Here is a 27,379-nt window from a genome sequence, read left to right as displayed (position 1 = left end):
TGTGAGGTCTGAGCATCCCTGTACCCCCTAAGGGGTCTCAGCATCCCCCTATACCAAACCCTTGTGGGGTCTGAGCATCCCCCCCATGCGGGATCTCATCATCCCCCGTGCCCACCCTTGCGGGGTCCCAGCCCCCCGTGCCCACCCCTGTGTGGTCCCAAACCCCCCGTGCCGGTCCTTGCGGGGTCCCAGCCCCCCGTGCCGGTCCTTGCAGGGTCCCAGCTCCCCATGCCCAGTGTGGTCCCAGCCCCCCGTGCCTGTCCTTGCGGCGTCCCAAACCCCCCGTGCCGGTCCTTGCGGGGTCCCAGCTCCCCATGCCGGTCCTTGCGGGGTCCCAGCACCCCATGCCGGTCCTTGCGGGGTCCCAAACCCCCCGTGTCGGTCCCTTCGGGGTCGCAGCCCCCCATGCCCAGCCCTGTGTGGTCCCAGCCCCCTGTGCCGGTCCTTGCGGGGTCCCAGCCCCCCGTGCCGGTCCTTGCGGGGTCCCAAACCCCCCGTGTCGGTCCCTTCGGGGTCGCAGCCCCCCATGCCCACCCCTGTGTGTCCCAGCCCCCCGTGCCGGTCCCCGCGGGCTCTCCGCACCACCAGCACCCGCCCCCGCGGGGTCTGAGCGCTCGGCGCGGAGCCCATGAGCCGGCGGCCAGCAGCGGCCGCAGCGGGCGGGTGCTCCGCAGCCCGGCGAGAGTTAACGGCGGCACCGCCTCTCTCCGCCGGCGGCCCCGCGGCCGCTGCCGCCCCGCGCTCGCCCCGCGCTCGGAGCCTCCATGCCCGGCCCGCCCATCCTGCTGCCTCCTCTGCTCGCCCTGCTGTGCCTCGGGGCTGCCGACCCCGACGAGCCCTGGTGCCCCTACAAGGTGGGCGGCGATGGGGCGCGGCTGTGCTTCCGCCCTCCGGCCCGCGGCTTCCAGTGCTCGGCCCGGGGCTGCCGCGCCCACCGCTCGGCCGGCGGAGCGCTGGTGGCCAACGTGCTGCGGAACGGCAGCGTGCTGCTGCAGTGGGGGCTGCGGCACTGGGGGCCGCCTTCTCCGCGCTCCTCCGCCGCTCTGCGCGGCTTCGCGCTCAACTGCTCCTGGGACGGCACCTACACGCGTTTCCCCTGCGACAGCGTGGAGCTGGGAGCCGCATGTCGCGATTATCTGCTGGCCGAGGCGCACGGCAGCGTGCGCTACCGCCTGTGCCTGCAGCCGCGCTACGCCCCGCCGCGCCCCGCGCCGCCCGCGCAGTGCGTGGAGTTCCGCCTGGAGCCCGCGGCCATGCGCGACATCGTCGTGGCCATGACGGCCGTGGGGGGATCCATCTGCGTGATGCTCGTTTTCATCTGCCTGCTCGTGGCTTACATCACCGAGAACCTCATGAGCCCCGCGGCCGCCCGTGGGGGACACGCGGCTGCCGCTGCGCGCCGCGCGTAGTGCGGGAGGGGATGATGGTGATGATGGTGGTGGTGATGGTGATGGTGATGCTGCGCCCAGCGGATCCCGCAGCCGCCCTTTCCGCGCTGTCCGGCCAGGGAAGAGGTTTTTTCCAGATTGTTCTGGCAGCGCTGGCTTTGCCGTGCCCAAATTTCCAGGATGCGCCTTTCCAGCGGAGTTCGGAGCTCTTCTTCCTCCGGGGGTGGCGTCTCTGGCAGAGCCTTCGTGGTGATGAACTCGTGGCATCTCAGCGGATCAAAACCCAATGGCAGAGGTCCCCAAGTGCCAGAAATCGTCTGCTTCCAAGGGCAAACGGCAGATCCTACCCAGAGCCTGTTTGAAAAGACTCTCCAGAGCGCCCTTACTTTGAGCATAAAACCTCTTGGTCTTAGACCAGTGCTTGATTTTTTTTTTTTTTTCCTGTGGGGTAAAGTTGTTTAAAGTTCAGGAGAACTGACTGGTGGGACCACAAACCCCATAGCTAAGTGTGTGTTTGATCCAAAACCCACTTAATCGCGTGTTTTAGGTGGGTTTTGTATCATGCCTTACGATGGTCACAAATTTTGGGGCCAATATCCAAAAACAACAGGGGTTTTCTGGTCGAGGGTTTTCTGGTCAGCTCCAGCGACCACCAACATCCAACACCTGCTTTTCTCCCATCAGAACTGTGTCACAGTTTTACAAAGAGTGCAGGTAAAGGGATAAATTGAGTAAGAAAACTCCATTTTATTGAGTAAGTAGGAACCAACCCTTAATTATAAGTAAGATATAAGTGAGCACCCCCTTGGTCCCTGAAATCCTCTCCTTTAGCAAAGCAGCTGCACTAAGGTAGAAGCTTCTTGAGCACAGAAGTCACTGATGTTGTAGCCGAGTGTTTTGAGCGTAGGAACACTCCCTGGTAACTCCTCACTTGATGCTGTAGTAAAGTAAGGTTTTAGCCATACTCTAGTACTGATTCTATTGTGCCTTAGTGCTGAAATTTGTCCCATTTCTATTGGTGTACCTGTTCCTCTAGTCCTTGTAGTTAAGTGTGTTTCCCTCGTGTTCTTGTCCCTGGAATTAGTGGTTGTTGGTTTGTCTGGTTGTTTTCTTAAAAAAAAAAATCAAACCAACTTGGGCTGATCATTACTTGAAATTTAATATATACACAAAGTAGTTACCTTCAGAGAGGTATTTAGTGAGGTAGTTTTTAGTACGTGTTGTTTGTATGTAGTTGACTGCTGTAACACAAAAAATAATTTATTATCACTTAGGAACTGTGCACTTAAAGAAAAAAAAAAAAAAAAAGTAGGGGAAGGGCTCTTCTGTAAAGGGATTGTGTGATCTGTTTGTGTAAATGTTTAGCACTGGTGAACGACCTGTTTGCTCTTCCTTGTGAAAGTCCTTTGTGAAGTTTAAACTTGGTGGTAGAGGGTAAATATAGGAAGCGTGTGGGATCCTTAATAATACACATTATTTGTACTGGACATAATCCCTTCTTCAAGAACTTGGGAGTGGCTGAGGAGCTGAAGGTCTGCATTTCATCCACACCTTTTCCTTTGTTATTCCTGCTGTGTTTCCATTCTGACTCCATTTAGGTGTTCTGTGGTTCTTGCCTTGCCATGTGCTGGATTTAAGCAACTCACTGATGCCATAATTTTGGGGTTTTTAACCCAAAGGAGATAAGGAGATCGACTGCTGGAAGAAAAGGCAATTTTGAAGAACATTAAGACAAATTTTGGTCTTTTAAGGGTTGCAGGGGTTTTTTGTTTGGTTTTTTTTTTCTTTTTTGTTTTGTTTTTTTGCTGTATCCAGTTCAGCACAGGAGCATTGGGGGTGCAACTAATTTTGTACATCTCTGTCCCCTTTTGTCAAACAATGTCATTGTTCTGTTCCTCATCTTGTCATGAATTGCCAGATGTGAAGACCAGCTGTACAAACCATGAGCCTTGTACCACCTTGGCATTGAACTGAATAAATTAAGAGGATGATGAAAAGAAAAGAAAATTTCATAAATATTTAAAGGTTCAAGATCTTGCTTGACTCAAAGTGAATCTGCCCAAACCAGTCATAATAATATTCCATTGCCTACTGTAAAATTTTGACAGCATTAATAGGAAAATTAGGGATTTATTAATACTCTCATTTTATTTACTAGAGGAGTTTCAGCTTTCTGAGGTTGCAAACTGTGTTTCAGCAGCCTGTTCCAAAAGAAAGGTGGGCTGGAAGGAGGAAAAGAGGCAGGTAAGAGTGTCACATTCCTGGTAAAAGCTTTGGAATTACAGCAGGGATGCTTGGATGGGTTTTTTTTGGCAGTTTTAATCTGAGAAAACCACCCTGAGACTTGTTTCAACCCAGGTCTGGTCACTGCATCTCTGATCATTCCCTGACCACAACTACCAGGGGATCAGATCTTGTTATTTGCAGAGTAAGAATTGAGAAGATGATGGGCAGGGATAGGAACGGCTGAGAGGAGACCCAAGGAAAGAAGGTTTTTCAAGTGCTGAGGGGACACATTTAGGTGGGAAATGCTGGGTTACAAAAGGGCTGCACGAGGAAAGGGGAAAGATTTCTTTGTTAAATTTGAGGGGATAGTGAGAAAAGCTTTAATTTTAATGGAAAATACAAGAGAGAGAGGGAAAAAAGGCTTTACATAGAGGAGAGGAGAATGGTGGTTGTGGGAGGAGGAAAAGGCTCTGCTGGAAGTGCTGTGGTGATAATGGGGGAAAAATTCCTCAGAAAACACAATGGGAGGGCAGAAAATATTTTTAGGAAGTACTGAGGAGAGAGTCCTGCCTCACTAGTGAAGTGCAGCTGGGCTGGGGAATAGATTTGTTCCTTTGATGTCCTGGTTTATCTCCTGTATTTCTCCTGCTCCCTTACCTCCTCCTGCCATTGAAATAGTGCAAGGAGACCAAAGGGGAAAAACATTATGAGACGGGAAAAAACTCAGAAAAATGGGATCGAGCTGGGCTGAGCAAGGAGCACCTTGATAATGTTGCCCTGGATGCGAGAAAATCCTGAAACCAGCCTATTTCACCAGTCGGTGGGTAAATAACAGAAATAACAGAAATAACTCCTAGTTTTGGCATTCTAATTAGTGCAGTTTGCAGTAAAAGCGGTGGCGTTTCCTCCTGGAATGCAGAATCCCATGTTTAATCCAGCGGCAGGCAGGTGTTGGCGTTCTGCTCGCTGCGGATCCCCCTGGGATCATCCAGGGTGTCGAGGCCAATTCTGCTCCTCGGGATGACTCAATCCTGCATCCAAACGCTTCCCCTCGGCATTCGGCTGCCATCTAGTGCCAAACTGAGCGAAATTTGGGCTAAAAACCTGCTTTTTGCTGCCTTTGTAACTCCGCAGCCCGGAGAGGCAGCAGGATTCGGGGATTGGTGCTTCGCTGGTGGGAGTTATATTCTAAAAAACCTCCAATTTTCTACTTTTCCACCCTGTGTAAATTCAAATTATTCAAATTCACACTACTCAAACCCTTGTGACTTGTAATTCCTCATACAAAGTTGGCAGTGTTCCATGGGCCAAAATCAAAGCCACAGATGGTTTTGACTTCTTATCAGGGTCAAAAACACCAATCACTTGTTTTTTAAAATTTTTTAAGTTTAATAATAATAATATGGTTATAAAAATAGTAATACAATTAGAGTAATAAAGTTTAGAGTTAGGACAATTGCAAGACAATAAAAAGCAAAGAATACGGATGTCCGGATCCTCTCGGACACTAAGTCACGAAAAACATGTTTTGTGAACAAAGGAATAATCTTAAAAGCAATAGCCTGTTGCATATTCATACATCCTTCATGGTTGTGCATACATTCTATTTAAAACAAGAAACTCTGTCTGTTGTATGTCAACTGTTTCCTTTAATCCCCACAGCGTCTTCGACTCTGAGCAAGGCCTGAAGAAATTCGTTTCTTCTGATAAGAAAACCATAAATTCCTTTTCTTTGGAAGATTTGGGTGTTCCTCGAAGCGAGTATCTCATTCCTAAGAAAAAAAAACCTCCCCCCACATCCATAGTCTCTATTTCAACATTATGTTAGAACCTAAAACTATATTTAACACACTACTTAAGAGAATTAATACAGCATCACTTTCTAACATTACACATATAATATTCATTGTAATATTTGCAAAATTAGCTTCTTCTGATAAGAAAACCATAAATTCCCTTGGGAAGATTTAGGTGTTCCTCAAAGCAAGTATCTCATTCCTAAAAAAAAAACAAAACAAACTCCCCACAGACTATGTATAATAGTCTGTGTATGTGGGGAGAGACTATGTATGTGGGGAGTTTTTTTTTAGGAACGAGATACATATATATATATATTTATAGTTATAGTTATAGTTATATTTTAACATTATGTTGGAACCTAAAACTATATTTAACACGCTACTTAAGAGAATTAATATAGCATCACTTTCTAACATTACACATATAATATTCATTGTAATATTTGCCAAAAGCCAATAATAATAATAAAATAGGCATTTTTCACACACTCCAGTCGCCCTCACCCGGTAACCTCCGGCCCCTTCCTTCTCCCTCACGGCGGCCGCGGCTCCATTCGGCCTCGCCCAGCACCCTCCGGTCCCTCTCCCCGTCCTCCCCTCACGGCGGCCGAGGCCGCTCCCGGTTATCCGTGGTCCTGCCGACACGTCCGGCGACTCGCACTCCACTCGCCCTTATCCATCTCCCTCCAGCCCCTTCCTTCTCCCGGCACTCCCCTCACGGCGGCCGCGGCTCCATTCGCCCTCACCCAGCACCCTCCGGTTCCTTCTCCCATCCCTCCCCTCACGGCGGCTCCTCACGGCGGCCCCTCCGCCGCGCCGTGCCGCGGCTCCACCGAACACGTCGGGCGACCCACATCCCACCCATCTCCCTCCAGCCCCTTCCTTCTCCGGCCCTCCCCTCCCGGCGGCCGCTCCGCCTCCGCCATGCCGCGGTTGGCCGCGGCGGGTCCCTGCTGACACGTCCCGTCCCCGCCCGCCGCGCAGCCGCCGCCATTTTGTGGAGCGGCGGCCGGCAGGCAGGGAGGGAGGCGCGGGCAGCCCCAGCGCCGTGCCCGCCATGCCGTCCGCGCCGCTCCGCGTGGCCGTGGTGTGCTCCAGCAACCAGAACCGCAGCATGGAGGCGCACAACATCCTCAGGTAACGCTGCTGCCCGGTTCATCGTCCCCGCCGTGCCGCCGGCGCTGTCAGGGAGCGCGGATGGGGCCGCGCTTTGCGGCCCGCGCCCGGCCCGGCAGGCCCGTGGTTGCGGGATAGCGCCTTGCCTTCACCCTGCCTCATCCCGCTCGCACCCGCTTTTCACCTCGCCGCCACTTTGTTTGTACGCCCTTTTCACCCTCCTTTTACCCGCTTTTTGCCCCGTTTTCAGCTCGCCTGCTCCGCGCCCCGCTCCAGGCCGCGGTCGGGATCCGGCCCTGCCTGACGGAGCTGCGGCCCCAGCGCTGGAAACACGGGCTGGGGACTTGGGTGGAGCAGGACCTGTGGCTCGGCGTGTGGAAACTTAAATATTCCCTTTTCCTGTTTCTTTTCTTTTTCTTTTTTTTTTTTTTTTTTTTTTTTTTTTTTTCTTGAGCCCATCTGAAAGGGGCCCACAGGGAAGCCGGAGAGGGTCTCTTCGTCAGCCCCGGAGTGATAGGACAAGAGAGTGAAAGAGGAAATTTAGGTTAGATGTTTAGAAGAAATTTTTTTCAGTGTGGTAAAAAGGGTGGTAAAACGCTGGCACAGGGAGATTGTGGCTGTCCCATCCCTCGAAGTGTCCAAGGCAAGGTTAGGACAGAACTTGGATCAACTTGGGATGGTGGAAGGTGTTGGGTTTTTAGGTCCCTTCCCATCCCTTAACATTCTGTGAAGACTGAACCACTCTGTGCCCTAAAAAGGAGCCCTTTCCTCTCACAGGAAAACCAGAACATTCGGTTCAGAATGCTAAATGTCTTTGAGATTATGAGTGTTAATCTGTTTAGCACTCCCCGTGCTCTCAGCTTGGCTGCAGAGGTGAGATAGGAGATTTGGGACAGACGGACGGACAGGAGAGACCTGATCTGCCTGAAATCGTGTCCCTAAATCCTCCCCTTGCACTGCAGGAACATGATAACGATGGTCGGGTTTATTTTATTAAAGTTATGCAAAGAAGCATTCACATTAGAAATACACGTTGATGGCATAATAAGCAAAACAACTGTGTATAAGTTGCGTGCTACATGTAAATAAAAATAAAAGCTTTGAAAGGAATAAAGAATAGAAGCATTTGGTCTGGCAGCCATCTTACTGTGACAGCATTTCATGCACTTCACGCTCACTCTTGGCATCGGATGTTACCTGTGGCAGTTCTGTGAAAACATGACATTGTTTTTCCTCTAATAATGCTGGAACTGAGTTTTAATTGACAGCTGAGTGTTAAGGACAAAGTTAAATTTACTTCTGATGTCTGGCCTTTTCCTTCCCCTGTGTTTGTGCAGAAATAAATCACTTCCGGTGTGACTGATGTTTGCCAAACGTGGCAGGGGTGGTTTTTAAAAGTGTTCTCCCTTTAGATTTAAATTTAAAAGTGACAAAGCAGCATTTAGAAAACATTTCATTTTACTAACATCGTTTGTAGTTACAGCAGCAGTGCATAAATGGCAAAGCAGAGATAAATTGCTGATGCTGCTGTAAAGAAATAACAACCTTTATGCCGGTAAACTTCAGGAAAATGCCTTGTGTTGGCTCCAAGCCAGCCTGCCTCACCAGTTCAGGGCAGTGTGTTGCAATGCAGTTGGAAAGAACACATGATTAAAAGAGGAAGAAGCTGAGAAATTACAAAACTTCAAGGTATTTTGTTACTGGATGACAAGACTTTAAAAACTCAAATTCTGTGTGCTGTCGAAAAACAAAGTCTGCGGTCCAGCATTCAGTGTGTTTTGTAATTAACCACGTTTTAAACACTTTGTTCTAATTTTCCAGCAGAAGTCAGGCTGAAGGTCTGTCTGAAGTTTGTTGATAGAGTAAGAGCCATCACCACAGGGCCGAGGGAGCAGGAGGAGCAGTGCAGAAATCCAAAAGCTGCCAGGCTGGCTGTGTGTAACCCGCCCTAGGTCAGCCCTTACTCACCTGCGTTATTTAAATGCTTCTGCAGCCTCTGCTGGGGTGGGGTGAGGTGAGAAGAGAAGCAGAGCAAGCCTGGGTGCTGTGTAAGCCCTGCACAGCAATAACAAAAACATCCTCCTGTTGCAAACACAAATCCACAGATTAACTCTACCCCAGCCAAAACCAGCACGTTCTACAAGTGATTTTATCTTTTATTTTATGTTTTGTCCTAAAGCATGTAGACTCAGGCCATGGTTCTCCCTCAGAGGAGGAAGGCAGAAGGGTAAATCTCTTTCAGCCAGACTTTTTTTATGCAGTAACTTCCACATTTCTGTTTCCTTGGTACTACCCTGATGGCTTTGGAAGGGAGTTACTGAGTTCAAGTTCTCTGTGTCAGTTACTGGCAATAAAAATTTCTAAAATGCTGATACACACTCCTGCTACATATTCCTTGTTGTAGAAAGCTGACTTTTAGGAAGTTAGTATGAACATGAGATCTTAGTGGCAGCAGGGAAATTAAAATGTTGCAACCCCGGTAGCAAAAAGTTCTCATTTTAATTAACAAAACTTAAGTTGTTTCCAGAAGTTGTTACTCACAGCTTCTCTCCTGGCATCACCTGTCAGCACCAAAATACAGGGAGGGATTGACACCTGTATTGCCTAATTTAAGAAATCCCAAATGAATAACCCCCCAAGAAGGAGATGTTTTCACATTTTTATATCAAAACACACTTTCATTTGACAGTTTAGTAGTGATGATACAAATTACAAGTTGTTAGTAAAGCGAGTTAACAATGCTTTTGTCCTGTTTTGTCCTTCTGTTCAGCAGTGTGGGCTTGTTTTGGGGGGTATATTTTTATATTGATTGGGTGGCATAAGGTATTTTTAAAGTAGCCTGCAAGGGTTGCTGGTTATTTTCCTGCCACCTCTTCTGGAAAGGGATGTGGTAAAATTAGGGATTTGTCCCTGAAAACCTTCCCCACTCTTGAGTGCGGTGGCACTGCAGGATTTATTGCATTTGCTTTAATATTTAGCAATATTTCCTACAGCCATTGGAAAGAGAGGCTGTGCTGTTAGGAACATAAAATAAACTGAAAAGCTATTTAATAAGAATGTGTGAGATCCCCAGATAAGAGTGAAATAAAAGAAAAGTGTAGACAAAAGTTCATGTCTCAAGCTGCACAGGTGATGATTATTTCTCCTGCCAGTGCCTGGAACTGAGTGGTCCCAGTCAGTGGAGTCTCTGATTTCAGAATTATTTTCAGTGAGCTGTGAGAGCCTTTGGAGGGAAGTGCTCAGGGGCACTTGAGTGCTCCTTTGTGATGAGCTTTGGACCGAAATGAGATCTGGGCAGTGACTCACTTTGTCCTTAACACATGGTAGTTTATCAGCCTTAATAATAATCATAGAAACAACTTCCTGAAATATGCTCATTATTAGTCTGTTAAAGTTTAAGCTCACATTTTCAAAAGATAGTCTTTTAGTCTCTGTTACTTTTTACTTTTTGTGCCAAAGCTAATTTTTTTCCATCTTCTGGGTAGTTTTACCAGATCAAAACCAAACCCATTGTTTTGTAGGAATTGTTCATTTTTACAGATGTGCCACATTTCCACAGACACCTGAAGATTCACTACACTGGATATGTCCAGCTTGCTTAATAAAAGATGAATAATATTTAATAAAAGCTCCTGACTGATGGCTCTCTGCAGGCATTTTTCCATCTCCTGTGCCCCAGTTGTTGCAAGAGATGTGTTGGAATGTTTTTAGAATATTTTATTGTAGCTGGGGCGTAAATAGTGTAAAAATTGACACTACCACTGACCAAGGTACAAAGCATGAAATTCCATGTGAAGAACTCATATTCCAGCTAGTCAAGGAAATCATTTTGAATGGGTCATGGGCCTCAGAGACACAAATTTTTGATGTGTTAAATGTCAGAGATTTCTAATTGTCTTTGTATGAAATCATGCAAACTTCAGGACATGTGCAGGAATTGGAGGTGGAGGTTTTAATGTGTGTGATCCAAGCAGATCTGTTTTAAAGAATAATGTTAAAAGAAAATAAAGGGAACCGTGGAAGAAAAGATCAAATTGAAACATGAATTTTTTAGCACTGCGATTTCTTCTGTACATATTATATCTGTCTTCACATCCAGTAGAAGCAGCAGAATCAAAACTTGGATCTGCAAGTATTGCAGGGAAAATAAATGAACAGTGACTCATAACTGCACCAGTTACATGTGATGGAGGGTTGGGAGGCACAAAGAATTGCACTTTATTCCACTTGTATCCATTTTCAGTCACCAGTCCTGCAGAAAGAAGCAAAAACTCCTCATGTATCTTGTCTGTTTACAGAAATAGGCACCTATAAATAGTTGCTGGAGGAAAAAGTGTGGAGAAGCAAGAAAAGAGAAAGGAAGGGCTGTGTTCCAGTCAGAGGAGCTGAAGGAAATTAGTGTTGGTAGTTTCAGAGCTGTGTTTGAGGCTGGGGCAGGAGTGGTCAGAGTCTCTGCCCAGCAGCATTTGGGATCACTTTAAGGCAAACAGACAAATGGAGTTGGTGTCTGCTGCTGAATTCCCTTGGATGTGCAGGGAATTCCATGGGGCCAACTCTTGCACTGGGTCCCAGTTCTGCTCACTCCCCTCAGAGGAAAGCGCTGCAAATCTGGGGTTGTTTTTGGGGTGTGGGGGCACAGGCACTGGGTAGTGCACTTGCTTTTTGTTTTAACATTGTTCACTCCATTCAGTCTCTGCTAAAATCACTCATGCTGAAAGTGTGAGTCCTTAAAAAACTAGATTAACTCCTGGTCTTGCTGTTTCAAGTTAGCTTTTCATCACAGACCCAAATGTTTCAACCTTCTGGGTGATGGCAACACTATTTTACCATGTAACTTTGTCCTTTAGACCACCAGAAAATCTCTTTTTGTCCCATTATTCAATAGATTGCTGTATGTTTAATATTACTGAAGGAGGTGTTGAGGTTTGAGTATTTCAGTTAAACAGCAAGAACATTTTGGCATTGCTCCTAAAGACAAGCAGGTTCCTGCCTTTTTTTGTTGTTGTTTTGTTAATTATAACTATTAAACAAATAGTTGTTCATAAGAATGGAATGAAGGAATCCCTGGTTTAGCCAAGAGTTTTAGAGAGCAGCAGCAGAACATCTGTCCCACTTGTGTAAAGGTAGTTGCATTGTATGGTTTTCAGTGGCAGGCACACAAATGTTTGTCCTGGGCTAATTAAATTACACTTTGGGCAACAAAGTGAGAAGAATAATGCAGTTAGGCCAACAGTCTCAGCAGGACACTTAAGTATTGATCAGTCAGTACAGTTAGGTATTTGTATCAAGACAAAACCATATTTGTCTGCGTTGTCACAAGTACACAACGTGTTTGTTGCAAATCCAGGATGTCTGAAAGCATGAGTGACATTTCCAGATAGCTGTGTCCCATAATTGTAAGAAAATTCCTGTCAAGTAGAGTTGCTTCCCTTGAAAGGTGTGTGAATTGAGATTGTAACTGCAAGGAAAATGCGCATTGGGTACTCTGGGCAATTTGGTTGCTCAACTGGCTTACCTTTGGAATTTTAGCTGCTGGTTAAGAGGTGTTTTTAAAATTCACTCTAATATTCTTCAGCACTTTAAAAATTAAAGTCCATCCAGTGTAACCGTGTTCTCCCTGCTTCCCTTGTGTCTTTCAGCAAACGAGGATTCAGCGTCCGATCCTTTGGCACAGGGACTCACGTGAAACTGCCAGGACCAGCCCCGGACAAGCCAAATGTTTATGACTTCAAAACAACATATGATCAGATGTACAATGATCTGCTTAGGAAAGACAAAGAACTGTATCCCTGTGGCATGGCCTCTTTAAAAAATCCAGTGTGGTTCATCCTTGAAAGGTGTAATTCATTATTTGGCATTAAGGATCTCTAGAGTTGCTTGGCTGGTGAACTTTAAATGATTTAAGTTTATAGGAGATTTTTTTTTTTTTTAACAGTGGGCCTCTAATGCTCCCTTGTAAATTGTTACCCAGTTCCAATGCACACATTCCAAATGCTCTTTTGTAGTGTGTTACCATGTTTAGCTCTTGAATGAACACATCAATACCCTCAGATTGTCCATTGCCTCCCCTGCACTGTGGATCCTTCTCAGTGCAAAGACTGTCCTGAGTATGGATTTGGGAAGAGCGACCACCTCGACTTTAATGTTGTATTTAGCTCAGACAAACTGCCAGGTAAGGCTTACAGAATACTTTCTCTGGGAGAGAGGATGCCTTTCATTAAAGAGCTCACCCTTCTCACTGAGGATTTTGTGATATGTGATTTGCTCTGTGCACCGAGAAAAAATAACTCTGTAGTTTGTTATAAAGAATGGACAGAGGAGGGCCCAGTAACATTTAATCCTGGAGAGTGAAGGTGTTCAGGGTTAGGCACACTACTAAAAATGTCCCAGCTGCATTATTTTAAAATACCTGTACTTTAAATTGATTTTTTAAATAAGAAAACCCACAAACAAAAGTTGGGGAACTCATTCTAGACGTTTTTTCAACAAGGATACTTTTTTTTTTAAGTTCAAAATGTAGGATTTAGTCTTAATATATCACATGTGATGTGCTGGTTTATTTCATTTTTTTAATCCCTCTGCCTATAGAGAAAAGGAAAATCTTGCAAACCCATCTTAATGAGGTATGCCATATCCATATCCTGATTAAAAGAACTGCTTAAAAGAAAATTCCTTGAACTGAGAATTAATTTTAACAAGCACCAACGACTTGAGATTCCTTTTTTGAATTCTTCACTGCTGTGTGCTGAATATGGCAGTACTTAAGAAAAAAAACCTCAAACCAACAGGAAGCCAACCTGTTTCCCCCCTCTCAGCATGATTTGGAGTCACCATTGTGGTTCTGCTCCATGCTTTGCTGTGTTCCCCAAATATATTTGCAGTGTAACAGTTAAACCTTTTCTCAAGATAAAGGAGGTTTAAACAAAAGCCACTGCAAGGGAAATAGGGCAACGGCAAAATGCCTCTGTGACTTTGCTTTTTTGATTCTCAGATAATTTAAGGTTTTCAGACTGAAGACTGGCAGCACAGAAAGCAACTCCATTTCCAGAAGTGGGTTTTGAGGGTAAAGATTTTAACCAGAACCAGACCTGCTCTCATCAGCGAGTTGTGGAATAGGTTTTTTTGTGTCCCAGGGGCTCTCAGTTCTGTTGGGTGAGCATAACTTCAGAGAGGGGATGGGGATTACCTGTGGGGTGGGAGGGGTGCTCTCCTCATGGGCTTGGAGTGTGGTTGGGCTGGGGGTACAAAAGGAGGGGTGGTTCCATATGATTGAGCTGCTTATTCTGTTTCCCAGCCTTGCTTTCATCATCTGTAGCCTGAAATTTCCAGTCTTGCTGCCAACACCCTGCTTGTTCCCATATCCCACCGAGGAGACACCTGAGGTTTGAGTGCTCTCCTTGCAGGCACTGTGGACACCAGATGCTCAGTGACACTGTGGCTGTGAGGGAAAATCCTCTGCCCAAACAAACATCCCCCAGGTTCAGAAAGCAGTGGCCTCAAACCAAAACGAGCTGCTGCACTGCTGGACCTCGCTCAGAGCAAGGTTAAGGCTGTGTTAGAGAGAAGAGATGCGCTGTACCTCTACTGCTCACTTGAGAAGAGGGGGAACAACTATTAAAAACCCACTCTGCAGAGATTAAAAGCACCTTCATTGCTTAATTAGTGAAATATAGAGCACAGGCTCTCATACCTTGAAGGCATATGTTGAATTTCAGCAGCACAGGAATAGGGGATTAATGGAGCCAGGAATACAGATTTGGTTGAGTAGGTGGTTACAGTAGATCTAAAATGGAAGTACTTCAAAGCCTTTTAAGATGCAGCAGTTAAAACTTAGAGTTAAAATAAGTATCAGCATCTCCCATTGAATTTTTAGAATGTAGTAGTTCAATTCCCTGAGCCCCAGTCGAGGACAGCCCCAAAACCATTTAATAGTGTTCTTTTTAAAACATTCCTCTGTTATTTCTAGGACAACAGTAGAGAATTCTGCTCCTGATTAGAGGAAGACACAGCCATGGTCTGTAGTTCCCACACACCACCTTGTATTTGCATATGTAACCCACCTTTCCCACATTTGGATTATTTGTCCTTATCATTACTTGCCCCTTACAACTCTGTGAAGGGGTTTGAGGACATAATTCTAATTCTGTGGTGGTGACCTTAAAGCTGAAACAAAAATAGAGCAAAGCTGCTGGTGAGCTTTGCCTTCAAGTGAAGGCAGAAACTAGTCAAGGGTGAAACTTGCTAAAGAGTTTAAATTTAAACTCAGTTTAAATCTTCATCAGCAGTTGATGTTGTGCCCAGGGATAGGAGCTGTTCAAATGGAAATTTGGCCAGAATTCTGCAGGAATTGCTCCTGGGTTCTTTATCAATGTGAGTAACTCCATGGCTGATTCTTTCCTTTCCTCAACACTGGTGTGTCTGTGACCCTCACATTAAAGATGATTTTCACAGATGGGGTATTTTTAATTAGGGTTTCTAGGCAGCCTGCACCTACCCTGCAGGCTTGGCCTCCCGCTCTGTTCCTGACATTTTTTGCCTCCTCTTAATTTGACCTCCCTAGCTTCAGATAGGATTCCAGTTTTAGCTCCTTAGCTCCATGAGGTTATAAAATTGAGGGGAGGGTGGAAAATGTGTCCTGAAGAAGTTCCTAAAGCTGCTTCAGTTAGGAGGAAAATTGCAGAAATGAAGAAGAGCTCGGTGCACCTCCCTTGAAGACATTGGTTCTTTTCTGTCAAAAAAAAAAACCCCAAAAGGTAGTGCCAGTCTTGGTGGTGGGATCTAGCTTTAACTCTGTGAACTCCATATTGAAGTTGGATGCCCATGTGATATTTTATATGTAGCTCAGTCTTGAGGAGTAATTGACCTAAATTCTACTTCAGGTAAGCTCTTCATGCATGTATTTATCTTACATTTCATCTGGTTTTTCTTCATGGATTTTGAACTGCTAAGCACTTGTCAGCTTCTCTGCTGAGCTGTCATTCCAGTGTTCAGCAGGAGAGCTGAGTCTCTCTCTGGAAGCCACTTTGGAATGTTTCATTTAGACTGTTGAAGGATTTTTTTTCTTTTTCTGTTGTTGAGTTTAAGTATTTTCTTCTTCTTCTATTTTTTTTTTTTTTTTGAAGCCTAACCTTGCAAGAGCTTAAACTAGTTGAAATCATGGCCAATGTGTCAGTGGCAAAACTTCTTCCAAAAGCAGAGCAGTGCAAGTCTCATTTTCTTTCTTACTATGTCTTACAAAGCACTTCAGTGCTGCTAGAAATAGAGAGCAGGGATGAGGATGGAAAGAAAGTGTTTAAACTGGATTTAAAGAGGCTTCTGAGAGGCACATTTCTGCAAATCAACATGCTTACAGGCTGTATTCCAATCCCTTTTTCTCTGTGAAGGATTGTAAAGACCAAAATGCTTCACAGGATCTTGGGCCTTTCATAGGCAGCAAATTTTCAGTACTTCTTCATCTGCCTTCTGATCACACCGCCTTTAGTCTTGGCTTCATTTACATTAAAAACAAAATACATCAAATTATTAAAAATACATGAGCTGGATATGTATTATTTAAATATTATTTCCCTTATGTTTGAGCTGTGGGACATGGTACAAACTACAGACTCTGATCTAACAGCAAATGCTTTTCAACAACATAAAACACCCTGTGCCATCCTGTCTCTTCTGGGTAGTCTGAAAGGTTTATTTCCTTATCCAAGGTGAGCCCCCAACAGATCAGAGGAATTGTGACTGAAGGATCCAGTGTGAGGCTGATGACTCTTGAACAATCCATTCAGAGCTGCAGTGATTTCACTCTTTGGCACTTTCATCCCAGTTTGAAGGAAGGAACAAAGTGACAGTCGATGCTTCTTACCTTGAAGTTTCCTCCCATTAACACAGAACTTCTGTGCCAACATTAGGGATGCTTATACTTCTTTTTTCTTTATTCCAAACCAATTCCCTTTTCATTTCAACTGTAATTCTTTAAGCTGGCATTGATTGCAAGCCAGGAATGTTTCCTGCATACCTCATCCAGCGTGGTGCTTTCTCTGCATCCTCCTGGTGCCAAGTGGTCCTACTGTCTCTTGATTGTATTCTCAGGTTTCCCAAATGTGCTAAATGAAATGGTTTAATCGATTTGGGGTTTGCAATGCTGTTGCAGTCCCTGCTTCCCTGGGCAAGGGGATGATTTATCCTTTCCCACAGACCTCGCTCAGAGCACTTCCCCTCTCCCAGTCCTGCATTTGCTGCTCGTCTCTGGAACCTGGCACTGCTTCCCAGAGCTGAGGGAGCAGCCCCAAGTCCTGTTGGAAGGGACATGAAATGTCATCTCATTCCACCCCTGTCCATGGCAGGAGCACCTGGCACAGACCAGGTTGCTCAGAGCTTTACCCAGCCCTCGCTCTTCTGCTGCTCCTCGCAGTGACTGCAGAAGTGACATCTCCGTGTCACTCGCTGCCAGGAGATCAAACACTATCCCAGCAATCCAAACCAAGCTCCTCTTGAAGTTCACGCTTGGATGAAGTTCAGTCTCAGCTGTTTGGTGGCATAGTCAGACTCAGTGCCACATCCTCGAGTCATTCTGCTAGTCCCTGCTGTCCATCTGTGACATCCCTTCTCCCCCTCTTTGCCGCTGGACTTGGCCATTCATTCCTCTTTTCCCCTCTGGCAGGTGGATGTGTCAATTCTCCCCCCAAATACAGCTTGAGCTGCTCAGCACTGATAAATTCTTGTCTGGCACTCGAGCTCAGAGCTAAACTCAAGGTGTTTGCTGCCTTCAGTGATGTGAAGACACTGCACCCTCAGCTTTGGGCTCAGCCAGCCTTCGGGAAGTGAGCAGGGCTGGCATGTGGTTATTTATATTTGGACCAGCTCCTAGGAGCAGTTGGATTTATCTTTGCAGCTCATGGCTTACAAATGCTGTCTTTCTGTTTTTCACTAGAAAAAACAAGTTCAGGGTTTTTGCAGGTCATTCTTGCCAGCACAAATGTTGTAGAAATGTCATGGAGCCCAGCTTAGCATCTTCCTGATTATTTTGGATGGCATAGTTTAGAATCCCAGACTGGTTTGAGATGGAATGGACCTTAAAGCTCCTCCTGTGCCATGGGCAGGACACCTTCCACTATCCCAGGTTGCTCCAAGCCCCATCCAGCCTGGCCTGGAACACTTCAGGGCAGCCACAGCTTCTCTGGGCAACCTGTGCAGGGCCTCCCCGCCCTCACAGGGAGGAATTTTTTCCTAATATCCCATCTTAACCCTGCTCTGTTTCCAGAGCAGGTTATTGAATCCAATAGAATGGTTCAGTATTAAGACTTTATCAAGTTAGGGATCAACAGAAGACTTGTGCACAGTCTCTGGTTTGTTCTAAACTGCAGTTTCAATTCCAAAGTACAGGCATTGTATTAGGAATTTCTTCCTAATAACCCATCTCATCTTGCTCTGTTTCCATTTGAATCCAATAGAATGGTTCAGAATTAAGACTTTATTAATTTAAGGACCAACAAAAGACTTATGCACAGTCTCTGGTTTGTTCTGAACTGCCCAGTTCCCGTTGCAAAGGACAGGCACTGTGTTCTCTGGGTGTGGAGTGAAGGCAGTGGGAACTGCAGCCATAACCACTGTGCCTGGAAAGTGAAATCTGTGGTGCCTGTGCCCATTTCCAGTCTTTCACCCCCTCTAAAAGGAGCTGGTTCTGAAGGTGGAAGATGCTTGGGCAGCCTCACCCCCTTCACACATTTCATTTAAGGAAATGTCCAGTTCTTTGACAAACTGTAACACAAAGTGTTCTGTTTATAGTGCAGATACCAAAAAATAAATAAGGATGATTTGGAAAAGAGACCTGCAAATGCCATTTGTTCTGGGTGAGACTCACTCTGCTCTGCTCCTGGATCTCCCAGAGAAGAAATGCAGTGTTTGAGGCTGGTGTCAGCTGCACCAAAGGGAATAATCAGCAGATTTATTTGAAGATGTAGAAGCTTTGGGTGCCAGCCATTACTTTAAAGATTAATTTTTCCCCTAAAATGAGTGTGTACATTTTAGCAAGTATCATTTGCCCAATTAGGTTTAAGACATTGCCTTTTATATTTTCAGGAATGGCCTGGGTTGGAAGGGACCTTAAATGTCATCTTATTCCACCCCTGTCCATGGCAGGAGCACCTGGCATAGACCAGGATGTTCAGAGCTTCACCCAGCCTGGCCTTGGACACTTCAAGGGATAGGGATGGGAATTTTAGATCTGTATAGTTCATTTCTATATCCCAACACTTCCAGCTCAAATCACTTGTGAGCTTCAGCTTCACATGGGAGTTAAAAGGAAATTTACTGAATACTTAGCTGAGTAAGATAATTTTATCATATAGGATAGAGACTTGACTCTCTTGGCCATCCCTAGGTTGGTGCTTGTGGCTAAAAGTGGTTTTTGGGTCCTGTCAAGGACAAATAATGATAAAATTTGGAGGGGGCAGGGATGTTTGAAAGGTAAGGAATGGTTACCCCAATGTCTGGAGCAGGGACCCATCCACTGGATGGTAAAAGGCATTTCTGGTGTCCATGGCAGGAATTTTAAATTTAGGTAACAAAACCAGTGAAAGCTTTAGGGGTTTACCTAAACACTTTTTTATTTAAATAATCTTCATCACTAGTATGGGATAACCTTAGCTAAAAGGAGAGAATGCACCATCAGTAATAGAAATTCTCCATGAGAATGAGCAACAATGCTGTGCCTGTTGGAAAAACCCAACTTTTTGCTGCAACATCTCCTTTTTATATCAAGCCTTTCCACTGCTGAGATGTCCTGCCTAAATTCCATCACACTGTGGTCCTGCTCAGCACAATTATTCTATTAAAGGTGAAATTTGAATTGGACTCTGGAGAAATGTGGTGGATTTACTTTGCCAAGAGTTAGGTGAAAGGAAATGTGGGCAAGTTCTGGTGTCCTCCTGGGCTTGGTAGGGCTACAAAATGTGACAGCACAGGAAACCAGGGGGAATTCTGTCCTGAAAAGAGAGCAGGGATGCACAGGACAGGGAGTGTGGAGTTAAAATCTCTTGGAAGGAAAGCAGAGCCTGACTTAAATGACCCAACACCTGCCAGTGTGGTGGAAACTGTTCATAAGTTGTATCTGCATCCACCTGAGCTCCCAAAAAGCTGGGTTATTATACCTTGGAATAATAATGTGCAGAGCACACCCCCTTGCTGGCTTTTTCCAGGTAAAAAAGATTCCAGGCAACCAAATAAGAAAGCACCATAAAGCTTCACTGCTTCTCCCAGTCTCCTTTTATAGGCAGATGGACCCTTGGAAAAAAAAGAAAATAAAAAAAATAGCTGTAAGTTGGCAGCAGAGAGCTGGGCTGTGAACAGAAATCTTGTGTGGGTTTGGGAATCTGCGTAATTCTGTCTCCAGGCTCACTCAGGAAAGCGAGGGGACAGATGCCAGCAACATTTTATCCTAGAAAGGGAAAAAAGAGAACCCAAAAAAGTGTGTGGGATGTTGTGGATTTTTTTTTCCCCCTCTTGAAGTGCATGATGTAGAAATGAGGAGTGCAGAGCCCGGGGAGGGCTCCCCTTCCAACTGAGCAAAGCGACACGGGCAGATGTTGGCATCCTTTGGAAATGGCAGATATTTTGGAAATGGTATTTTGAACATGCAGTCATTTTCCTGCTCTGCAAATAACCAGAGGTCTGAGATGGCTTCATCCAAGTGTTTTTTTGGGGTTTTTTTTCCCCAAATATGACAAACCCCAGGAGGGTTCACAGGGGTGCTGGTGTGCAAGAGCTGCTGATGAGATCTTTGGGCTGTAAAGGACAATTCCTTAGGAATGTAAGGAGAAACCTTTTGGGAAAGAAGAGTAAAAAAGGCTTGGGAGTGATGTGGAGAAAAGAAATGCAGCAGAAGTCAGGCTAATTGACAAGATTTAATTGTGATAAACATCCTATCACTCAGTTCGTGGTGCAAAATTTAAATTACAAGTAGTTGAAGTGCAGTGATGCAGACACACAGAACAACTGAATCTATTTCCAACACGAAGCAGACTCTTGTAGGTAGAAACTGGGTTTAATTTTTAATATAAGTTAAACATTTGGAGGATTTAAAAGCTTTGGAGGCTGTTTGCTTGAGCAGGAGCACTGTGAGCACACGGGTACACATCTGAGCAGTAGAATTGCAGCTCCTGCTAAAAGGTAGGCAGGAAATTGTTTGTCCTTTGTTACAAAAATAGGAGGAGTGTTTTCTGAAAAGATACCTGTCTGTCACCTTTTCAGCGAGCCCAGATGACCCCTTACATATTGCTACAAATGCTGGAAATTGTTTTATTCTCAGAATTGTTATCTCAAGAAATTACAGGCTGTTATCCTTATTGTTACACTGTAAAAGTATCTACTTAAATGGCTAAAAATACAGCTGTGGTAAAGTCAGGCAGAAATAAATCCCCTTCCAGGCTTCTCAATCCAAACCTTTCCTGGTATTCCCAATTTACCCCCAAAACTTTCCCTTCAGAGGGTGTTTGGTTTTCCTCCAGCCAGCAGATCTATGTGACAGTCAAGCCTGGAGTGCTCCCAATGGAAGTGCACATCCCAGAAGGTGGAAAACAGTGGGATTAGAGAATCCTGCTGAAAAAGGGGCTCCAGGATGTAAAATCAAAGCCTCAAGGTTACAGCAGCAGCATAAATATAGCTCCCAAACAGCATCACAGATTCCTTTCACACAGTGATGAAGCTCTGACAGGCATAAAGTCAGTGTTTTTCTTAATTCCTCCCCATTTATGCATCTCAGGATATTTTTATGGGATGTGCTTCTGTGGTTTCTTTGGCTTCCTTTGGAGTTTCAGTTGCATAAATCCACATTTCCAGTAGGGCTTTGTGCAGGTGGCACCTGAAACACCTCGGGGTGGCCTTTGAAGAGTGAGGAGCAGTGGCTGAAAGGAATGTAGGACATCCTGCTCACAGAACAGCACAGCCTGGGGGTTGGGGTATTTATGGATACAAAAATAGTTGCCCAAGCAAAGTTCATCTTCTGAGGGCCTTTTAAAGCTGTGGTGCCACTGACAGGTCTGTGAAAAGCAGCTGCATGATGGGGGGCACACTCACCTCAGGAATCTCTTTAGTGGTCACCGATTTTTAGATTTGCAACCAGAATATTTTATTTTAAAGATACGTTCATAATTTACCTTGTGCTGGTCATTTGCTCCAAACCATAATTTTCCTTCAAGTAAAGATACTTAACTCAAGCTACTTCAGATACACACAGAACGGAATTTTACACATGTTGGACAGAAATAAGAGAATCAAGCCACGACCAGAAAGATTCCAGAACTGCAAAGACGTTTTTGATTTGATCCTAACGTGTGAAGAAAGAGTCTATGATCAAGTAGTAGAAGGTAAGGAGCTTGGACTGATAAATCAAGTTAATTTGGGGTTTTTTCCCTCCTCCTTGAAGTCCTCCACAAATCTGGAAATCTTTTTCTCCTCCAGCTGCTGGAAAACAGGTGAGGACAAGAGCTTGTAGATTTATGCACCAGAGAAGTGGTGGCTGAGCTCTTGTCCCCAGAAGGTGCTGGCAGCCACTCAGAGTGTGTGCACAGCAAGGGCTGCCATAAGGAAATTTATAGAAACTCCGTGTTTGGTTTGGAAATGCTCATGGAGCTCAGAAACGGAACAAACTGGGATGAGCTGATGGAAAAACAAGTCTGAGCTGCCTTCCCTGCAGGTTTCCTGTGAGCTCCCAAGCAGTTTATTCCCCTTAAACACCTCCTGGGCAAGTGGAGTGAAGCATGGACAGACAACTCCTCAGCTAATTAAAGCTGAAAAGAGAGTTTATTTATTACAGCACTGGGCACATGCAGAGTATTTTCCAAAGGCATGTGGGAAAAAGTCACAAACTGCAGCTCTCTACTTACCCAGAAAGGTTTTACATATTCAGATGTTTTCAGGACACCCAATACATAACCATTACCTGTCCCCAGTTTGTATTATATTTGTGCCTGTGCTGTTTGGGTGGGAGGGAGGGAAGGGAAGAGCAACCACCGGGATTTTCCCGCTCTGAGCCCTCACAGTGCCCTTCTCTCTGTGCCCAAATGGCTCTGTGAGGCACAAGGGTAACGTTGTGCACTTGGAAGAAAAATATTTTGGTTTTCCAGCCTTGTTAGTCAATGGAAGATGATAAAAATAGAATTTTCTGATGTGGCTGTCAGTGCTTAGCTTGCATTCAGAGTGTTGGATGTGCAGGGCTTTTTATAAAAATGAGGTGAGGAAGCTCAAAATTGTTCTTGACTTTTGAGATTCTGGATCTTTAATGGTTGTCAGAGTAAGAGGAGCAGTAACTTCTTTTGAGCAGGGAAAATAAACTGCCATGGCCCTTTCACAAATCTGAGTTCATGTCTTTCCAAAACCCACCTCTTGTTTTTTGAAATAAAAGGTATTATTAAGACAATAATAAATTAAAAATATTATATAAAATATAAGATATAATATATAAATAATTAATATATAATATATAATTAAATTTATATAATATATAAAATATAAATTATAAAATATAATATAAAATACAATATTTTCCAAAATATTTTTATATATAAAATATGATTTAAACTATATATTAAAATATAATATATATTTTTTAAATATATATATAAAATATATATTGTATCTTTATAAATTAAAATTATTTTAATTTTTATAAAATAAGAATATTAAAGAAATAATAATGTATTATAAAATACATTATTAGAAATAATATATAAATAATATATATTATTATAATAATATATAAATAATATATAATAATATATATTATTTTATATAAATATATCTTATATATCAATATATATTATAATGTATCTCTCAATATATTATAATAATATATAAATCATTATTATAAATAGTAATATATTATAAAATAGTTTTATAAAAATATGTATACAGTACAATTCTATTTATGAAATATGCAATATATAATATTTAATGTAGAATATAATATAAAAATATTATAAAATAGATATAATATAGAAATTATTCTTAAGACAGTATGAAACAAATTCTGAAAAATACTTTGGAAAATTTAAATGTGCCAACACCTGTGTACTTTTATAAATCTGATTCCTACTTTGTGTAAAATCTGACCTCATTCCCCCCTCACTTCTGCTGTGCTGTGTTGGAGCAGATCTGAACTCGCGGGAGCAGGAGACGTGTCAGCCCGTGCACGTCATCAACGTGGACATCCAGGACAACCACGAGGAGGCCACGCTGGGCGCCTTCCTCATCTGCGAGCTCTGCCAGTGTGTAAGTCACGAGTAACCCTGTGCCTTCTTTGAAAAGACAGGAGCTGGGAAGGACGGCAGGAGCCTCCTGGGAAATGGAAAAGCTAAACCCCCTCCCTCCCAATTACCACAATTTCAAAATTAAAAGCTCTCAGGCAAAGATATGGGAATGGGAAATAATAACAGTTCTTTACTAGAAAAAAATAAAACAATTAAATTTAAAGAATATATATATTAGTACAAACAAAACTAGTGATGGAGTCAGGGTGTTGGTAACAGTCCAGTGAAATGGTGGCTGCTCCTCCTGCAGTGGCAGATGAAATGCTGCTGGAGCGGGGATCTGTTGAAGGGTGGAGTTTGCTCTGAAGGTCTGGGGATGGAGTAGCTGGGCTTGATCTTCCTCTGGGGATTCAGCAGAGAAGAAGCTGCTCCTCTGGGAATCCAGCGAAGGGGCTGTTCTGATGTCCCAAAAAAATGCTGATTTTATGCAGGTAGGGGTGCTTGGCTCCTCCCTCTGGGTGGAGCATCTCACCATGGGATGATGGAACTTTGCTGGTCATGCAGTGAGTCATTAATGGCCCATTAACAGAAGATCTCTCCCCTGAGGGAGACATTGTTCTTGGGAGAGATAAGAAAACTGCCCAACCTCCAACAGATGGCAATAGAATCCATGCTTATCTTACAAGCCAGGACACCGAGTAAACCCAACCATCCACCCAGCTGCTGCTCCTCAAACCTCCTGCCTTCTGCAGTGAAATCCAGTCAAAATGCCAATTCCCACATCCTTGGGCAAAGGGGGGAATTGGGCTGAGCTCGTGGCTTGCAGAGTTGAACTCCCTTCAAACCAGGTGGGATTGAAATGGGAGAGTTGCCCTGTGAATCCAAATATCCTTCCAAATTATCTGTATTTTATTGTGCCACACCAAACTAAAAAGCAGAATTAAAATGAGCTGTGTCAGTGTGGTGAGAGCAGAGGAAAGTCCTGGGCTCTGTCACACTCCAAGGTTGGGGAGTTCAGCATCCCAGGCTGCTTCTGGCTCCAGCCTGGCTGATTTATTCTGCTCTCAAGTCCTTTCCAGATCCAAGAAACCTAAAAAGGGTTCAAGGAGTTGAAATTTCAGCCATCTGGAGCTATTCTGGAACTCCTGGTTCTTATCTGGGGAGGAGGGGATGGTGCCCACTCGAAAAAGTCCTCCTGAAATGCCACCAGGGTGGGCTGGGATCTGCAGATCAGCAGAAAAGAGAATATCTGTGCCTTTGGGGATGATCAATAAAACAGAATATCCGTGAAGTCTCAATAAAACTGAATATCTGTGCCTTTGGGAATTCTCCATAAAAACAGAATATCTGTGCCTTTGGGAATTCTCCATAAAAACAGAATATCTGTGCCTTTGGGAATTCTCAATAAAAACAGAATATCTGTGAATTCTCAATAAAACAGAATATCTGTGAATTCTCAATAAAACAGAATATCTGTGCCTTTGGGATTTTGGGAATCTCAATAAATGCAATGAAGCCCTGTTGGGTACAGCCTGCCCAGTTACATTTCCCAGTAAACCAAAAAATTAGAATTTATTAGGGATTATTAGAGTTCTGTAAACATCAAATCCTTGGAGTTTGGTTGCTCAGGTTTTTTTTTCTCTTGCAGATACAGCACACAGAAGACATGGAAAATGAAATAGATGAGCTGTTACAGGAATTTGAAGAGAAAAGTGGAAGGACTTTTCTTCATACTGTCTGCTTTTATTAAAGCACCTCTGTCTCTTAGGCCTTAATCCAGATGAGGGAAGCATGTGTTTAAAGTTCTGATTATACTGTATTTTCCTGGAAAATTAATATTGATTTTTTTGTTTGGTTTTTTTTTGTTTAAAAACTCCTTTTCTGTGTCTTTTTTTTTTTTTTTTTTCAGGTATTCTGTCACAGGTAGGCAGAGATACTGGTTGGGCTTGTACATATAAAATGATTAAAACTATACACAAAGGCCACCTATTTAAAAATTAAAATCAAGGTTTTTTTCTTTAAATCCTACTTTAATTGTTAACAAGTAGGGTTTTAATTATAAAGAGAATGTTTTTTGAATATAAGTTTATATTGTATTTTTCCAGCTTATGGATTTATTTTATTTCAGTTGTGCTTTTTTTTTTTTATTTTATTTTAATGTGACAGAATGGCTGAACTCTGTGAGGATGTGAATGGAACAATGAAAAAACTGAATATCTGTATATTATTAGCTATAAAGTGGGAAGATCCAATAAAATAGAAAAAAAAAAAAACTGTAAGTTTGTCTATTTTCAAAATAGAAGCTGAGGAAGTGTGGCTGTTCTTTTTGAGGTAAAATATGGAATATTTGTGTGAGGTGAATAACACTGTGAGGCTTTAACTGGATTTAGGGAATTTAGGGGCAAACTCCAGCCAACAGAAGTAATTTAAAGTTGTGATTATGTGGGATTTTTTTTTTGGTTGGTTGGTTTTGTTTTGTTTGGTTTTGGTTGTGTTTTGTTTGGTTTTTTTGGTTTGGTTTGGTTGGCTTTGGTTTGGTTTGGTTTGGTTTGGTTTTGGTTGGCTTTTGTTTGTTTGGTTTTGTTTTGGTTGGTCGGTTGGGGTTTTTTTTATTTTGGTTTACTTTTTTCTGGTTTTTTATGCTGCTTCTGCGTGGGCAGATCTTTGCCAAGGATTTCTTGGGGTTTCCTTGGGGCAGAGCCCTGCTCCCTTCTGGGCTGGAGTCTCTTTCACACGAGCCACTCTCAGCTTTGTGGTTTTTCTCTTGATTCTCAAGGACCAAAGAGCTCCTTCCCAAGGTTTTGGGGTTGCTGCCTCTGTGCAAAGATCCATGATCCCAAATTTCCCAGGTGAATCTTGCTGAGTATCCAGCTTCAACTTCCATTTCTCAGATGTGTCTTAGGAGAAGGTATTGATAAAGACAAACGCAAACACTTGTACTGGCACGGAACTGGGGGGAAAATGGGAATAAAAACCAATGAGTGGAGTCCAGGGAGGGCATGGAAACAATCCAAAAGGAAAAGAAATGCTTGGGGTGAACTCCACAGAGCTGAGGCTGTGATTAAGAGGAAAGCAGAGGAGTCGGCTCCTGTGGGTGAGGTTTGTGATAAACTCCCACATGGGGCTGGATATTTATGGGGGGAAATAATCTTGATTAGGGACTGGCCAAATGCCACTGAGGTCCTGTGAGGTGGCCTCTGCACCGCTCTGGGTGAGATGTTTGGGATCCCCAGCAGCCAGGATTGATCAGCACAGGGATGTTTGGGATCTCTCAGCAGCCAGGATTGATCAGCACAGGGATGTTTGGGATCCCCAGCAGCCAGGATTGATCAGCACAGGGATGTTTGGGATCCCCAGCAGCCAGGATTGATCAGCACAGGGATGTTTGGGATCTGCTACAGCCAGGATTGATCAGGACAGGGATGTTTGGGATCTGCTACAGCCAGGATTGATCAGCACAGGGATGTTTGGGATCTGCTACAGCCAGGATTGATCAGCACAGGGATGTTTGGGATCCCCAGCAGCCAGGATTGATCAGCACAGGGATGTTTGGGATCTCTCAGCAGCCAGGATTGATCAGGACAGGGATGTTTGGGATCTCTCAGCAGCCAGG

General features: G+C 44.1%; 2 protein-coding genes and 1 long non-coding RNA gene across 3 annotated transcripts; 2 read left to right on the top strand and 1 right to left on the bottom strand.

Annotated features, from left to right (window-relative positions):
- The first annotated feature begins 640 nt into the window (after positions 1-640).
- Positions 641-3,395, top strand: FNDC10 (fibronectin type III domain containing 10). The gene has a single exon (XM_030289397.4). It carries the CDS (start codon positions 765-767, stop codon positions 1,407-1,409), a length of 645 nt encoding a protein of 214 aa, XP_030145257.1. The 5' UTR covers positions 641-764; the 3' UTR covers positions 1,410-3,395.
- A 1,584-nt stretch (positions 3,396-4,979) lies between these two features.
- LOC140680413 (uncharacterized) lies at positions 4,980-6,271 on the bottom strand. The gene is made up of 2 exons (XR_012051676.1): positions 5,918-6,271; positions 4,980-5,386 (listed from the first exon to the last, which is right to left on the bottom strand). It is a non-coding gene; the product is annotated as an uncharacterized lncRNA (long non-coding RNA).
- A 109-nt stretch (positions 6,272-6,380) lies between these two features.
- SSU72 (SSU72 homolog, RNA polymerase II CTD phosphatase) lies at positions 6,381-25,628 on the top strand. Its single transcript, XM_030289396.4, has 5 exons — positions 6,381-6,550; positions 12,169-12,312; positions 21,746-21,885; positions 23,670-23,788; positions 25,415-25,628. The coding sequence occupies exons 1-5, from the start codon at positions 6,471-6,473 to the stop codon at positions 25,514-25,516; spliced, it is 585 nt and encodes a 194-aa protein (XP_030145256.1). The 5' UTR covers positions 6,381-6,470; the 3' UTR covers positions 25,517-25,628.
- The last annotated feature ends 1,751 nt before the right edge of the window (positions 25,629-27,379 follow it).

This window comes from Taeniopygia guttata, chromosome 21, assembly GCF_048771995.1.
Source record: "Taeniopygia guttata chromosome 21, bTaeGut7.mat, whole genome shotgun sequence".
NCBI classification, from domain to species: Eukaryota; Metazoa; Chordata; class Aves; order Passeriformes; family Estrildidae; genus Taeniopygia; species Taeniopygia guttata.
Note: the sequence above shows the minus strand (reverse complement) of the source record. Positions and strands in the feature narration are given on the sequence as shown.